At 35.4% G+C, this 18,130-nt stretch overlaps 1 protein-coding gene across 1 annotated transcript in view; it reads right to left on the minus strand.

Annotated features, from left to right (window-relative positions):
• PREX2 (phosphatidylinositol-3,4,5-trisphosphate dependent Rac exchange factor 2) overlaps positions 1-18,130 on the minus strand; it is a 278,754-nt gene that overhangs the window by 103,667 nt on the left and 156,957 nt on the right. The window contains exons 27-32 of the mRNA XM_032759608.2: positions 15,656-15,750; positions 14,787-14,869; positions 14,020-14,110; positions 13,257-13,385; positions 6,954-6,995; positions 82-299 (exon numbers count right to left, since the gene is read on the minus strand). Of these exons, the coding sequence (XP_032615499.1) occupies positions 82-299; positions 6,954-6,995; positions 13,257-13,385; positions 14,020-14,110; positions 14,787-14,869; positions 15,656-15,750 (658 nt within the window). The remainder of the gene's footprint in view (positions 1-81; positions 300-6,953; positions 6,996-13,256; positions 13,386-14,019; positions 14,111-14,786; positions 14,870-15,655; positions 15,751-18,130) is intronic.

The following is an 18,130-nucleotide window of genomic DNA, read 5'->3' on the forward strand; positions in this document are numbered from 1 at the left end:
AATAACTACTTCTTATTTCAAAACATGTTACAGTGCAGGTTACAGTTGACACAGACAGTGGGAGTCCAGTGATTTCCTTACCAAGTTTGGTGACAGAAGTGACTGAAAGTGAAAAAGAACACCTGCATTCGCTATCTGGTCCAGCCACCTCCTGCTGGCTTCCCAAGTTTCCATCTCATTTTCCTTGCTGTTGTCAAACATCTGGTTCAAGGCCGCCATGAGCTGCTCAGAGAAGGCACAGACAGTGGCCACAAGAGTCTGGCAGAAAACCATGTCTCTACGGAGCTGTGTCTCACTATCTGTGATCAAAGAGAACATAGAGAATGCTTTGAAAAATGTTGCAGATGGTGAAAACCAATGCATTAAGCATCTACATTCACTAGCATTTCATCTTTTCACTAAACTCACACCTGTGAAAAATGTGAATTTGAGCTCTATAAATGACCACACACATTTTAGCAAATATGCTTTACAGAAAACACTAAACACCAAAAAATGTTAGAAATATTAAAATATTTTTTCCTAATCAATATTGTGACTCTATTCTAGAATCATTAAATTGTTTGATAAAATCTGAGGGAGAAAAATAAGGCTTCATTTATTTATATTTTCTATACCTGATGGGACACAATTTGCATTTGCTGCAATGACATTTTCCTAAACAAAACTCAAAGTCCAATTCGTCAGTTTTTGTTGGCAAATTAAATACAATATTATCAACAAAATTTTTAAAATTAACAACTAAACCTACTCAACGTGAAATACACATGGGGAAAAGAGTATATGATGTTCAATCGTTTGCAATTATAAGCAAATCTGTCTCTCCTGAATGGAGTTATTAAACTTCATGAGCTATAAGTATGTTCTAATATATAAGAATATGAATTCCTATAATTCTTCCAAATAAGTAATATATTTATAGTTTTGGTATGAATTGATTTGTATATGTTTACCAGGATTCTTATCCTGCAATTGACTGGAGTTTTGGTTAGCCCACTGATATGGTTAGGCTTTGTGTCCCCACCCAAATCTCACCTTGAATTGTAATCCCCAGGTGTTGAGGAAGAGACCTGGTGGAAAGTGATTGGATTATGGGGGTGGTTTCTCCCATGCTGTTCTTGTGATAGTGAGTGAATTTTCACGAGATCTGATGGTTTTATACATGGCAGTTTTTCCTGTATTCTGACACACACGGTCTCTGCTCTCTCTTGCCTGCCACCATGTAAGGCATGCCTCCTTCCCCTTCTGCCTTCTCCCATTCTAAGTTTTCTGAGGCCTTCCTGGCTATGCAGACCTGTGAGTCAATCAAACTTCTTTCCTTTATAAAGTACCCACAATCTCAGGTATTTCTTTATAGCAGTGAGAAAACAGACTAATACACCCACATTGAAGATAGGTTTCCACTGTGAAATTCTGAACTAGAGATTTTTCAAATGGAAAGAAGCTAACACACAGAGTTCATTTCTTCAGGTGGTTGGATATATACAAACTACAGAAACACAAAGCTACACATTCCACATATTGAAAAATCACTTCCACTAGAAGTGGAAACAACAAAGGGAAAAATAACCTCCTCTCAAATGTGTACTAAATATTTCAAGGGTTCATAGACTCTTCTGGAATAAAGAAGCACTGTCAATATTAGTGTATAACATAGAGATAAATGCTGACTTTATTCAGTGGTGAGCTCCTGTTTTATTGACAAAAAAGGCATAATTTTTAAGATTTACCAAGAACATTGAACATCTGTTTTTAATAACCATCAAAGGCATGTGTACACATAATTTACTTTCTATGTTACTCGGTTTCACTGTAAAACCTACTCTTGAAAATTTTATTAGAAAGATAATTAAATATTTAAAATATTTAATTTTGTATCTGAATATTCATTTATTAGGCTCAACTATAGAAACATGCTGCTTTGGTAGGTTAAAATGGCGGAATGTGGCCATTCCATATGGCTCAACTTGCTAATTTAACCAACAACATGTGTTAAGGGTCTATATCATGTGCCCCATGCTACCAGATAGGAAAGGGCATTTATAGGTAACTATAAAGTCTTTAAACTGGAAATGAACTTTGTCCAATCCTCAAGAAAAAAAACTAAACACCTATTTTGTTGTGCACAATTTCTATCACAGTAGACATTGAACAAATGTTTACTGAATCAATGATTAAAATAAACAGTCAGTGGCACTAAAAATAAATTGAAAACTGAAATGAAAAGACATGAGTTCATTCTCTGGTTTCTTGAAATATCTGGATTTAATTATACTTAAGAGGCTAATTCAGATAGCTTGTTAGCTCCAGTGTGCACCTAGGGTACTGAGGTTCACGACAGAAACTAAATAAGTAAAATAAATTGCCCTACGTCTTTGTTGTACATTATTACTTTGTTTTTCCGATGTTCTGTAGTGAAGCAGAAAATCTGGGTGAATTTTTAAAAATACTTCAGTAGATTTGGCAGAAATACTCCCACCCATACCTTGAAAATGATTTAATAAAAATCTAATTGGAAAGAAATTACGGATATTGAGTGAAAAGCAAAAATCTAGAGAAAGAAGGATCTGCGCTGCAAGCTTTAACAAAAATCACCAGGATTAATAATTTTGCCACTGGTAGAAATAATTATTTCCAAGTTTCTTTTGTGAAAAAGTTTTCTATTTTTATCCTAAAAAGAATATTTAGATGTTTATTCTATACTCTGCTACTATATATTATTTGCATTTAAGCCAAAATAAGATTTTTCTTTCAACCTCTTTATCAAATCAGAACTGATTGCAATTAACAGTCAACTTTTCAATGTGCAAAACCTGTTGATAACTTGAAGTTGTATTCATTCATCAATTAAATGTTTGACACTGAATGAATACCCTACAGGAATTGACAGCTGCAACAACTACTAGAGGATTCAAGCTGGGGCCTCAGCCATATTGAATAAAAATTCATATTTCATGAGATGATTTTCTGTTGCCACCTTCCTATTTTCAACAGAGAGTAGATGAATTATTTGCACAGATTCAAAATGTATATATTATATCAAGAGCTTTTCAAGTTAACTTTTTACAAGCCATCATCTCACAGTGAATAACAAAGTTAGAAAACAGTGGCATAAGCGGGACCTTGCGACCTATCCCCGACTTATATTTACAGCTTCTCAACATACCACTTCCCTCCATTCATTCCACACTACAGCAACAATGTTCACAGAATTATTGGGAGAGCACATTAAAACAAGATATTTGAAAGCAGTCAGAGGCATGGGGTACACAGACCTGTCCTCTTTGAGCCACACAGTACTGCTCAGCAGTCCTCAAATACCAAATGCCCTATGGCCTACACTGGGCCTATACCTTCCTTCCAGATGCATCGCATGCCCTTGTCCTTCTCCTCTGCCTAGCAAACTTTAAATCAATCTTTAAGAGTCAACTCATCAAACTATTGAAACTCATTGAAAGATTATCTCCCCTTGTGAAATTCCCCTCTCCCCAAGGAAGTACTGGGACTCTTCTTCTGGTCACCATAGACCTGGAGGCATCCTTCTACTGGAGGGCTAATTATATAGCACAGTGGGCATTCATTTATGAGTCTGTGTTCCCAAGGAACCATCAGCACATCAAAGCCAGAGAAGTGGCATGTGACTTAGGCTCACACTCTGTAGAGGCATATCATCTGCTTTCAACCACCCATTCTAAGCCATATTTTAGGTATCACATCCCCATGTGGAAAATGCGGTTCATTCCTCCTTCTTAGGTCTACAGTAAAGATAAATGAGATAAAAAGTACTTAAAGCACTTAACAAAGTAAAGTGGTGTAGCATTATCATTGTGATTCTTCTTTTTGTTTAGCATCTAGCACCGTGCCTGGCACTGAGTAGGTGCTCGGCTTTATTGCTCAAGGAGAAGGAACAATTTGTTACATAAATTACAACAAAATCTACTAACTCTCAGCAAAAATAGCCGGTCTTTTTCTTTCAATTATGCAACCATTCAAAATTTACAAGTATCCACCCTTTACAAAAGGTATTTTTGGGTTTTTCGTGTGTTTTTGTTTTGTTTTGTTTTGTTTTGTTTTGTTTTTTAAGAGAGAGCGTCTTGCTCTGTCACCCAGGCTGGAGTACAGTGGCACAATCACAGCTCACTGAAGGTTCAAACTCCCAGGCTCAAGAGATCCTCCTACCTTGGCCTCCCAAATAGCTGGGACTTGCAGGTGTGTGCCATCCCATCTGGCTAATTTTTAATTTTTTTTTTTTTTTTGTAGAGGCAGGGCCTCACTATGATATCCAGGCTGGTCTCAAACTCCTAACCTCAAATAATCCTCCATCCTCAGCCTCCCAAAATGCTGGGATTATAAATGTGGACCAGGGCACACTGGCTTCATTTCCTATTTTTTATGAATAAGAAAGAACTACAGCAAAAATCACATCTGCTTTCAGCTGCTAGCAAAAGAAGAAAAACAGAGATTTTGAGGGGTTTTTTTTTTGCTTACTATTATTGTAGAGTAAGATTTTTATTATTTATTTTTATCATAGAGTAATATTTTTCTTATAGTGAGAGTACACTCAAAAGAAATGGTTTTTGTACCTATCAAAGGCTTCAGTTTCATTTCAGTATTTAAGCACCTATTTAAACTCATCTTCTAACACATGTTTTAAATTACACTATTTAATCTTGGCTGTTTAGAAGTTTAAGATCTGCAATTAGCTACCTGGTCTAAAAAGAATGAGATGGTTTGTAGACACACAAAAGCAATCTCAGAAATTATGCTAACACAGAGATTGCAGGGAAAATAAAGCAAAATAAACAACAAAAAAGGAGATTAGAGAAAGAGAAAGGTAGAAATAAAAGGAGGTTAAGAATATTTAAAAGACACCGTCTACCCTTTTCAAATAAACATAATTTCACAGCCAGAAATATGAAGTATTTTGGCTACTGTTTTGGTGTCATCCTATATAGAAGAGGGGAGAGAGAGTGAGCAAATAAAGCAGGAAAATAAAGAATTGTAAGAGAAATAGAAAAATAAAATTGAAATCAAAATAAAAATCTACCAGAGCATCCATTTGGGCATTAATGAATAAAATGAAGCATCCCGGAATCGCCTCCGGAATTGGCAAACCTAAGTTTGAATTTCAAAACTGCCACCTACTATTTATTCATTTATTCAATAAGGCATCAATATGCCTAACCTTCTAGATGCTCCAACGTCAGTGTTGACTGTATACTATGTGCTGGTTATTATTAATCTGCCAGAATGTCAATTTCTTCACCTTTAAAACTGTGGAAACAATAATATTCTCACATAGTGGGTTGTGGGGACCCAATGAAATCCAAGAAAATGAGGTCTATGAATTGTGTTATTAGTAAAGCTCAGAAACTGTCAGATATTTTTGTCATTATTATTAGTCAAAAAGCAAGCCAAAACCTTTTTTCATTAGAGCAAAAAACCAATGGACAAATAAAAAAGCCCTGTTGGTTAACTTGGTTCATTCATAATTTAAAATTTCCAAGTGTGGTACTTTGGAAAAGTGGTCACAAATTCTTTCCCTCCCTGTATCCACACTCTTGTAATGTAATTTTGAGACTCTTTCCTTCAAAAGTAGAATCTATATCTCTACCCCTTAAGTCTGGCCTTGCCAGTTACATGCTGGGGCCAGTAGCAGGTGGCAAGCTCTTAGACATTCGCACTGTCTTCCTGGAACCCTGCAAATCCACCACGTGAACAAGAACAGGCTAGCCTCATAGATGACGAGAGACAGGCTGCCCAGACAGCCCTGTTACCTCAGCTAACAGCCAGCCAAATGTTACATATGTGAGCAAGGCCACCCTAGATCACCTGTGCCTAGCCAACCCACCACCTGACTGCAGACACATGGGCAAACCCAGCCAAGATCAATAAAACCTGGCACAGACCAGCAGAAATGCCCAGATGACACTAGACAGGTAAGCAATAAGAAACGGTCATTGTTTTATGCCACAAAGTTTGGGGAATTTTTTTTTAACACAACAAAAGCTAACTGCTATCACAAGTAATCATTCAGGTTATATTTTTAGGAACAAATCCCTATCAACATCTAGTTAATGCAATAGAATTTCTGTGTATACACATACACATACTTTATGGAAAATAGATTAAAATAATAACAGTAACTCATTCAACATATCTATATATCCCCAAATCTACAGAAAGAGATGCACAGCAGGCTAACATCAAACTGTTCACTATAATTAAACGGCATGTAGTTGAGTTTTCCCAGTCTTTGCGATCTATTTCCTTCTAAATGCATTTTGAATGAAAACCTGGTTGAAATATTTCATACATTTTTCCTTTTTCATTCATATAATTTTTCATTCATTTTTGCCACAAATATTTGCTGAATATCTATATGCCAGCCACTATTTTAGTCATTTACTGATGATCAAAATAGACATAGTGCCTGCCTTTATGACATTTACAGTCTACCATCTGCAATTTAGAATCTCATCAAATATTTAATTGTCCTTTAGTGTCATTTTCCATTACCAATATTTTTTGAGCTCCCACTAAGTGCATGGTAAAAGTGTTTTAATGTAAGATTTGTAAAATGTTTACATACATTCTTGTTCATAAACAAAATTTAGACACAACTTTAACAAAACCTACTCCCTTTCGCCTGTTTAATAATATTTTCTTTAAATCTATATTCATATATGTTTTCATGGTTTTGCTTATAAGAGAATGCAAGTGTGTGTGTATACATATATATGTGTGTATATATATATATATATATATATATTTGCATTTTTATTAAAATGATGTGAGTACTTTTTCTAATCTTTCCAAAGGTTTGGAGAAGGTAGGGATCATATTTCTATTTTGTAAATGGTTGAAGGCATTGTCCTCAAATTTCAAGGCCTTTATGATCCTGGGCCACAATCACTTAAATAGTAAAAAAAAAATAAAATGCAAAATGTTACCTGAATATTCAAGAAGAGCCAGGAGTATCCTACACTTTACCTCTGCAGAGAAAGAAAACACATCAGTTAATTGTTCACTCTTTCTGTCACAAGTACCATATTTTAACTGTGTAGTCAAAATTAGTACGATCTTATTATACTAGGTTCATGCTAAAGTAATTGTGGTTTTGCCATTACTTTCAATGGATGGCAAAAACAGCAATTACTATTGCACCAACCTAATATTAGATAATGAAAATCAATTCACTTGACATGCTACTCTTGCCTGTTTGCCTACACAAATTCTATCCATTGTTCAAGATCCTGAAATGTCTCTGAATTATATCAGTCAATGAAACACCATTCAAATCCTGGCAGCTTTTTAGGTCATCCTTAGCTGTTTTAGCCTGCTTGGTGTTCTGCAAGCTACAACTGTTGTAATCGCTGGCAATAAACTGTCAAACGATATTTTTGCTACTGTTATTTAAACTTTCAAAGTTTACATGTGTGTATATATATATATATACACTCTTCTTCCAACTCCAACCCACACAGGGTCAATCACAGATGTTTGATAAATGTGCATGAATTTCATACTAATTGCTATGTGTCCAATGAGTTACATGTCCATTTGTTTCCAACTAGTAAATAATTACAGTTTATGTGCAATAGGTAAATTTAAAAACTTACAAAGTTCCTGCTAAATGCCCAAGATTATGGGAAACAAAAAAGATTAAGTTATATCCTATTCTAGACAGATTCCCGGTAGAGTCAGAAAGACAGAATTGACTGAAAAGAAATGCAGGAAATACTTGAAAAGGCACCACATATTACAAGTGAGACTGAAAGCAGAAAAGGATTTCAGAGGCAGCAAAGTACAATAAGCTAAGAGTCAGAAGACTGCTGTTATATACTAGCTTTGTGGATTTAGAAAATTGCTAAATTACTTTGAGTCTCAATTAACTCATTCATAAATGAAGATAACGTCTGCCTTATCTATTTTACAGGTCTGTGTAAAATATAAGTGAGAATATGTATGAAAAGTCTTTGAAAATTGTTTAAAATCCTATATACAAGTGAAGACTGTTATTATTGTAATCTGAATCTGGCCAAAGTTGGTATAGAATTCTAAATGAGACTAGAAAATATTTCATAAAACTTTAAATTATCACTGTCAAGAAAAGAGATACATTTTCTAAGATTGAGAGATTTTGCTAGCAAAGGAATATAGTAGAGAATGAATAACAATTATCTAACAATCTAGCATACAGAGATTTTATTATATCATTAAGAGACTGAGATTGGGACATGATTAGAAAGCCCCACTGAAAAATGGCTTCTAAAAGATCAATGTGTTTAGTCTTACCTAACAGAAAATCACTGCAAGACTCTGTGACACAGTAGTGACATTATGAACACGATATTTTAGGAAGATGAATCTCGTAACGGTTTTAAGAATCAGAAAAATATAGGGAGAGGGAGGTTAGGCAGGAAAATCATTGCAATTACTGAAGTGTGATGAAAAAGGGAAAAACTGAAGACACACTCTTTAGAATATTGGGACAAATGCAGGGAAAAAATTTTTTAAAATATATGTTGCTAAAAATATATGAGATTAGAATAAAGCATTTTTCTTTTTAGGGAACAGAAAGTTGAAAATGTGTTCACTAATAAACATCTGAATTTAAGGTGATGGTGGGCTACTCAAATAAAAATCTCTTCATTCAGTTGATAATATGAAGCCATAACTTACCTCAGAGGTTAAGCAGGAGATAGGCATCGTCTTAGTGACACCATACAATTAATCTGTCCTCACTTAATTCACTATCTTCTCTGCTCTCTTCTACACACAGTTTAATCTGCTATGAATGGGTGAGTACATAATGATACAATTTTTGAATGGCACTGCAACAGTTCTTTTTAAGTAGAGATCATAGAATTATGATGCCTTGATATCACATGTGGTATATAATGGATGGGGTATTTTGAAATTGGAGACTAGGAAAAACATTAGAAATGGGGTCATCCCAGCTACTTAAATAAACCAAGAAATTGTGGCCTGGTAGCACCAGGTTAAATTAAGTCCCAAGATCTAACCTTTCATTAAGTCATTCACTATATAAAGACAGTCTAGGAAGTAGAATGAAAATGACTTAAGTTGAATAGGATAAATTCATGCTGAACTAGCGAAGTTACTCAGAGTGCCTCCACATAACAAGCAACTGATTTCAATGATCCTAATGCTTTTTCAACTCTTAACAGGAACGGACATCACACGGATTACCAGGAAATGGTAGCATGCCCTCTCGCTTGCATAGTCCATTGGGATGAAGCAAAAAGTAATCATTTTTAAAGACTCACTTAACATGGTGACAATCACAGCTCTTACCCAAACAGCTCACTGAAACTCACTGAAATTTGCAAGCAGAGATGCAACTTAAATTCTACAGAGAGCCCTCCCCACACCATTGACTATAAGACTGTCAGCCCATCCAACCACACTCAAGTAGCCATTGGACTCCCATGACCAAGAGTGGCACCCAAATTCACAACACATATCAATCAATACATCAATCAGTATGTATATAGTTATCATGCCTATAGTTGCTTATTGTGACATGAGTTACAGAGAATACAAAAGCAGGTCTTCAGATGAAAATGTAAGATTCTTAAAATGAGTACTTTTTGAAAAATTAAACTTTTTATCCTGCATTAGAAATGTATTTTTTTAAACTTTTAAGTTCAAGGGTACATGTGCAGGTTTCTTATATAGGTACACTTGTGTCATGGGGGTTTGTTGTACAGATTATTTCATCACCCAGGTATTAAGCCTAATACCCATTAAGTATTTTTTCTGATCCTCTCCCTCCTCCTACCCTTCACCTTCTGATAGGCCCCAGTATGTGTTGTTCCTCTCTTTGTGTCCATGTGTTCTCATCATTTAGCTTCCACTTATAAATGAGAACATGTGGTATTTGGTTTTCTGTTCCTGTGTTAGTTTGCTAAGGATAATGGACTCCAGCTCCATTATTGTTTCTGCAAAGGACATTAGCTCATTCTTTTTTATGGCTGCATAGTATTCCCTGGAATACATGTACCACATTTTCTTTATCCAGTCTACCACTGATGGGCATTTGAGCTGATTTCATGTCTTTGGTATTGTGAACAGTCCTGCAATGAACATATGTGCGCACATATCTTTATGACAGAATGATTTATATTCCTTTGTTTATATGATGAATCACGTTTGTTGATTTGAGTATGTTGAACCTACTTTGTGTCCCAAGGATAAAGACTACTTGATCATGGTAGGTAAGCTTTTTGATGTGATGCTGGATTTGGTTTGCCAGGATTTTGTTGAAGATTTTTGCATTGATGTTCATAAAGAATATTGGCCTGAAGTTTTCTTTTTGTTGTTGTATCTCTGCCAGTTTTTGGTATCAGGATAGTGCTGGCCTCCTAGAATAAGTTAGGGAGGAGTCCCTCCTCCTCAATTCTTTGAAATAGTTTTGATAGAAACTGTACCAGCTCTTCTGTGTACATCTGGTAGAATTTGGCTGTTAATCTATCTGGTCCCAGGCTTTTTTTTTTGGTTGGCAGGCTATTTATTACTGATTCAACTTTGGAGCTAGTTATTGGTCTGTCCAGGGATTCAATTTCTTTCTGGTTCAGTCTTGGGAGGGTGTATGTGTCCAGGAATTTATCCATTTCTTTTACATTTTGTAGTTTATGTACATAGAGGTGTCCATAGTTGTGATATTTATGTGTAAATGCACATAACATGATAGTTATGTGTATTTCTGTGGGGTCAGTGGTAATATCTCCTTTGTCATTTCTAATGTGTTTGTTTGGATCTTCTCTCTTTTCTTCTTTGCTAGCCCAGCTAGTGGTCTATCTACTTTATTAATTTTTCCAAAAATCAACTCCTAGATTTATTGATCTTTTACATGGTTTTTTGTATCAATCTCTTTCAGTTCAGCTCTGATTTTAGTTATTTCTTGTCCTCTGGTACCTTTGGGTTTGATTTTCTCTTGCTTCTATAGTTCTTTTGGTTGTGGTGTTAGATTTATAAATCAAGATCTTTCTAACTTTTGGATATGGGCATTTAGTGCTACAAATTTCCCTCTTAACATTGCCTTAGCTGTGTCCCAGAGAGTCTGGTATGTTTTACCTTTGCTCTCATTAATTTCCCAGATTTATAAAGCAAGTTCTTAGAGACCTTCAGAAAGTCTTAGACTCCCACACAATAATAGTTGGAGACTTCAACAACCCACTGTCAGTATTAGACAGATCATCAAGGGAGAAGATTAACAAAGATATTCAGGACCTGAACTCAGCACTGATTGAATGGTCCTGATAGACATCTACAGATACCTCTATCCCAATACAACAGAATATACATTCTTCCCATCACCACATGGCACATACACTAAAATCGATGACATAATCAGACATAAAACACTTCTCAGCAAATGCAAAAGAAGTGAAATCATAACAACCACTCTTTCAGACCATAGCACAATCAAATTAGAAATAAAGATTAAGAAATTCACTCAAAACCATACAATTACATGGATATTGAATAACTTGCCCTTGAATAACTTTTGGATAAATAGTAAAATTAACACAGAAGCCAAGAAGTTCTTTGAAACTAATGAGAGCATTAGAAATTTCTATCTGAAAGATAAAATCGTTCAAAACAACAAAGTGGGAGAGATGATTTAAGGATTTCTCCATTCCTAGCCAATATGCATTTACCTTAAAACAAATATAAAATCTCAAAGATGATGAGAACAACTGCAGAATTATAATTTCTAGTAGTGTCATAATACTGGCATTTATTCAGCAGAAATATGTCTTTTACTCAGTAAAGTATATACTTAAATTTCTAAAACATAATTGTTTTTTAAAAATGCATTTAACATTTATGCTATTCATATTTTGGGGAATTTTAAATTCAGGCTCTTCATTAAATATTATGTTATAAAGTATCACAGATAAACATGACATTAGGCCATAAAATAAAAATATAGCCAAGAAAACCAGCTGTCAAATACAAGATTTTATCACAAGATAGAATCACTATGATTTATTTGGGGCAGTATTCCATATCTGTACAAATTTCCTTTCTACTAATCTCTAAACATAAGTTGTTATATTTGAGTATAAGTCTATACAGAAGACTTTAGTAATCACAGAACATTTAAGCCATCTCTGTCATTTAATAAATGTGGAAGTTGAAGCCTAAAAGAGTTAAGTGACTAACTCAGACTCCATTTAATATATGGGGCTGTCTTTTGTCAGCAAAATTTACAGCTCTCTTTAATTTACCCCACTTAAGGTAATAACTGCAGTTATACTGTAATTCTGCTAAATACCATTGAATACTATTGACCACATCCAACTGACATACAAATGACTGAGGAATAAAAATGTAAACACAGGAATAGTATTTATTGTATGGGTTTCTCGACCTTAGCACTATTAACATTTTGGATCACAGAATTCTTCCTTGTAAGGAACTGTCTCGTACACTCTAGAATGTTCAGCAGCATCCCTGGCCTCTATCTAGAGGTCAGTAGCACACCCACAATTGTGACAACCAAAAATACCTCCAGATGTTGCCAACCACTGGTCTAATCACTGGGAAGAAAATTGCTGAGTTATATATTTTTAAAACTAGATGAATTCCCATTTCATCTTTTTCACCATAATCATTTTTGAAACTCTCAGAATTTTCACTTAATCACACTGATTCTAAACAACATGCAATCTATCTCAATGAAGTCGTCTCAAAGTTATATATCTCCAATTTACAGGTTTTGCCAATTATAGAATGTCAAGTAAATAATGTTATGGTAGTTAATAGCAATCAACTTAGACAAACACTTCTGATATAAAAACTTAAAAATTAATGATGCAACCTATGTGATTATTTTGATTCTCAAACAGCTTCACAATTCATTTTTTTTGTGGATAAACTTTTGCTTCATGCCTTTTTGTAAATCCTTCAGAATTTGTTTATGATATTGTCTCCTATTATAGAGTCTTAAATTCTCTTCATGTCTATTTGTCTTCATAACTTTGAGCCCTTATTTTAGTCACTGAGAATATTCTCCATGATGTTTATAACCTTGGGACACAAGACCCTATAATCTTATTCCTTCTTGCCCTCTTCCCCCCTTACCATTTTCAGTACTCTTATTTTCTTCACAACAGGAAACACTGCAAAAAGTAATCAGGCATTACCAAACTTTTGGTTTTAGTGGGTTTTAAATTGATTATTGCTAATATCATGTAATGTTCTTTGCTTTTCATGCTGACCTTCAACAAATTTCCTGATGTTCTGAGCAAGAGTCCGGACGCTGCTGGGAAGATTCCAAGGATCTTGCTTGATATGAAGCCGTAGCCTTTTTGGACAACTCAATTTTGGTTCCATTTCCTGTTGAAATTCTAAATAAACACAGAAAATCTCTCTTAAGTCTCAGCTAATTCCCAAACAATGAAGCCTTTAGGCTTCAAAACCTTCTTCTGTCACTGTTGTCCTGGACTATAGACACGGTGGTCATTTCTTTTGCCACACCATCAGAAAATCCGTTAAATCTAAAAAGTCAAACCTTAATGTTATTTTCTTATAAATGTTTAAACAAAGCAAATTTAGATGAAAACGCTACTTTCATTATCCCAAACTAGTTACTTGTCAGGGTGGCAGCTCCATCCTTTCCATTCATCAACTCTCATTCCCCACACCCTTTCCTCACCACTGGGAAACAGCCAAGAAGACATTACGCTTGGTTTCAGCAAAATCAACTTCATGTTTATGTATCTTCAATTAACTCATTTTTGCTCAGCCTGGCCCCTATGGGCATTAAACATTTTAAACTTTCAAAGAAACAGACATGTAAAAATTCCTATGGTGACTTTTTTACATATTCAAAAATTATCAGAATAGAAGTAGTGTTCAGTGAATTATGAAACATGAGTAACTGGAATTGTTCCTCTTATGCAATCTGCTTGCTTCATGACTATATTGTCTACCACCTTGTTTTTCTCAATTGCTTCTACTAGTTAATTTTTCAAGGCTTACCTTGCAATCCTCGGCCTGGAGTGAGATACTTGGTTTGGTCAAAGGCCCTCACGACAGCCTGCCCTTTTAGGAGATTGGTAATTGAATCCACCTATCAATAGTAGAGATTTCTGAGTCACATATTTCTCATAGTACATGATACATATTTCTAAAAGTAAATCTTATAAAATATTTTTTCTTAAAGCAACAATTATTTTTGAAACCCCGTGATGCTTGTGAAATCGATCTTTACATAAAATATTGAAACAAATGCACCTGATAATATTTGCAATGACATTTCTATATTACCATATATTAATACAAAATATAAATTTACTATATAAGTTATTGGAATCCTTTTCAAAGTGGTAAAATCTTCTACTACAAATTTTGGTTATGGCTATAAATTTTGTTAATGTAAAACAACAAAATTAGCATCCAAGGCAATATCTTGTGCTTTTTAAAATTAGAAATAATGTTGAGCAAGAAATATCATCAAGCTTTCTGAAAACCAAAAACAAAAAAAAATACTAAAAAGGGTAACTCCTATGTGTATAACAGTAATTTTCCCAGGACTGTAAAATACTTGATATTCACAAAAATCCTTTAGGTTAGTTGGCTGAAGGAATGTTTATTCCTAGTTTAAATGTCAGAAATTGAGGTAAAGGAGGTGGAAGGACAGATTGAGGCCTTTCTGTTCTAACTCTGAGCTCCTTTTACTGCATCTGAAAAAGGGACTCCTCACAGTTTAGTTGTGGAACAAAAGCCCCACAAATGCCCGATTGTACCTGGCTGAAAAGATGCTCAAGGCAACTATGTATCTTGTCCTGTTTATCATGAGATATGCGAACACTTAGGGGAAGTTCATCACCTAGATGTCAAAACAAAAACAAAACCAAAAACAAAAATCACTCATCTTATGTTTAACGTATCGAAATATTTTAATATTAAATAAAATGTAAAAATTAAACACAAGCTCTTATTCCATGCACAGTTCTCATGTTCAGAGAAAGAGTTCCAAAAGATTTAATAGTTCCTGGGATGTTACTATTTCTTCTGAAGGCAGAGTGCCTCCCAGAAAGGACACTTGTTAAAGATTCTTTCAAATGATGTTCCTCCAGTGGTTGAAGAGTTGACATAAACTGCATAATCAAAAATTAAGATTTTCCCTAATTGGAACGAAAAGTCTTTGTTCTTAACACACACAAGATAATATGTTTATAAGATAATTATATCAATCTGTTTCTCCCATTACCCTCAATCCTCAACATCCACATATAAAGCTAGCTTAGGTGAACCTGCTGTCTTAACGCTTCAAACTCCATACCTGCCCATCCCCATCGACAATGCCTAATACTTTCAGTGTATTTCCTGTGTACCTATAATCCTTCATAGAACCATAGAGAGATAATAGAGCATATCTGAAGATTACAATCAGTTTGTTTATTTCATTGCTTTTTAACTCACTCCCTTTAAAATGGGATTGGGAAATAGATTATCAAGCTCTTAAAACTGAAATGCAGTATGTGTGGCCACAGAGAGTGACTGATAAAAGGTAAAAATAAAAATTCACATGGATCTAAGAAATTAAAACCTTAAAGTTATCTCCGATAGGACTAACATTAAAAAGCCCACAGGCGTTCACCAATGAACACACCTGAGTCCATTTCATCACTGTGGAAATACGAGCTGCACTGGCTGCTGCAGATGCTGGTGAAGGAGGCGATGGAATTCCTATTGCTGTTGCAGTCACTGAAAACAGTAAGTTTCATGTTACTGTAAGAGTGCATCTGCCCAGGTGTCCCTGCAATTTCTTATGACATAAACTTATATCAGTTATATTTATTAGCATGTTTTAAAGAAAACTATGAGAAAGATAAACTTGTTCAACTCAGTCTATCTTACTTTTTAAAGACGGCATATTTTCTTTTCTTTTCTTTTCCTTTTTTTTTTTTTTGAGACGGAGTTTCGCTCTGTCGCCCAGGCTGGAGTGCAGTGGCGCGATCTCGGCTCACTGCAAGCTCCGCCTCTCAGGTTCACGCCATTCTCCTGCCTCAGCCTCCTGAGTAGCTGGGACGACAGGCGCCCACCACCACGCCAGGCTAATTTTTTTGTATTTTTAGTAAAGACAGAGTTTCACCATGTTAGCCAGGATGGTCTCCATCTCCTGACCTTGTGATCCACTCGCCTTGGCCTCCCAAAGTGCTGGGATTACAGGCGTGAGCCACTGTGCCCAGCCAAAGATGGCATATTTTTGATTCAATTATATTTCAAATTTTCTTGTATCATATAATCTAATCCTAAATGATTTTTTAAGGGCAGTTAGTTATAAAACTAGGAGTCACACCAAACTTAAAATTCTTTATAATCTGTTTCATGATACATGCCAGTAATTAGATAACTTGCTAATAGAGACAAAATACTATTCCTTTCTGGTAGCTTAAACCATAACTTATTGGTTACACTCTGAGCTTCCTTAGGGAGGATAGGAACCTTGGCTGTCTCCACCTCAGAGCTTTTAGCACAGGGAAGTGCTTGATAATGATGAATGCCCAAGGAAAGAAAGGTTCAATATGTTTGTGTGTGAACAGGGACAGATTTCAGAAACAGTGCAGAAGATAAAATATTTTCTTTCCTCTCAGAATAAGTAAAAAGGACTTCCTTAACTTTAAATTTACATTTAAAATTTCTATCTTAGCCTAGAGGGAAACTGTCAGGGTAATTTTAATTATCTGATAACTAGAACTTGAGGTAAGAAAGTATTTTTAGACATGTAATTTCCCACTGGGAAAAACCCTACAGATTCCTATTAAAGAGCAGGTTGGGATGCTTAGAAGTGAAAAGGAAATGAAGTGATAAAAGTGGTTAATCTGTCTGATCTATTATTAAATCTCTAGAATAACTCTTATGTGTTCATTAAGATCCTTTTTGGAAACATAGAAATTGGAATAGTAGAGTGGTTAAGAGACAAACTGGGAAGCCAGACCACCTGGTCTCATAGGTAAATGATATCAGCCCTCCGGGCTTCAGCTTCCTGATATGTAAAGTGGAGTTCCTATCAGAACCTGCCACGGAGGCTTGCGGTGAGGATTATGTAAAATCCTCCTCTTCCCCCATGTGTTTGATAAAAGTATATTTTTAATGTTAGCTCCTAGTCTGTAGCTAGTTATACTCTGATGAGAACAACTTTGATTACTATTTAATCAATATCTTTTCATTGCAAAACGCTGCATAATAAATGAGTGAAGAAGATAGTTTTTGCTTTCAATTAATATAAATGAAAAAGATTAAAGTTGTATACACAGCTTATGTGGCTGGTTATGACAGTCCTCAGTGAGGTATCCATACATGGATTCAAGGAACAAAAAGCACTTTGAATTAAGGAAGTTCATGTAAGGAGACATCATTTGAAAGTCTAGTACGAAGACAATAACAGAGTTTGGAGGGAAAGTCTTTTGGGTCGAACTAGGTCTCCCAACAAAACTCATGTTTGAAAAGTGATCCCTAGTACCTCAGAATGTGACCTTATTTGGAGATAGGGTCTTTACAAAGGTAATCAAGTTAAAATGAGGTCACTAAGGCGTGATCTTAAGCCACCCTATAAAATGTCCTCATAAGAAGGGAAACTTTGGACACAAGACACATATGGAGGGAAGATGATGTGCAGAGACACAGGGAGAAGATGGCCGTTTACATGTCAAGGAGCCAGGCCTGGCACGGATCCTTCCTCCACAGCCTTCAGATGGAGCCAAGACAGCCCACACCTTGGTTTCAGATTTTTGGCCTCCAGAACTGTGTGATAATAAATTTCTGTTGTTTAAGCTGCCCAGTTTGTAGTAATCTGTTACAGCAGCCCTAGAAAACTAATACAGAAGCTATCCAAGAGAGTAAAAACCACAAGCCTTGTCTCAGAGGTAGGCAAGGAACATTAGTCCAATTAGGTTGGAACATAGAAAACGAAAAGAAAAGAGAGAAAAAAGGGCCAAAAGAACTCCTGTTCACTACCCAATAAACCAGTGACAGAAACAGATAGTTGAAAAAAATGTTAATCCTGTATAGGCACAATTTTCTTACCTGCTATCTGTGTTACACAGTCTATATACAGAACAACTCTCCCAAATTAGGCTCACAC

The sequence above is a fragment of the Hylobates moloch genome, unplaced genomic scaffold, assembly GCF_009828535.3.
Source record: "Hylobates moloch isolate HMO894 unplaced genomic scaffold, HMol_V3 SCAFFOLD_9, whole genome shotgun sequence".
NCBI classification, from domain to species: domain Eukaryota; kingdom Metazoa; phylum Chordata; class Mammalia; order Primates; family Hylobatidae; genus Hylobates; species Hylobates moloch.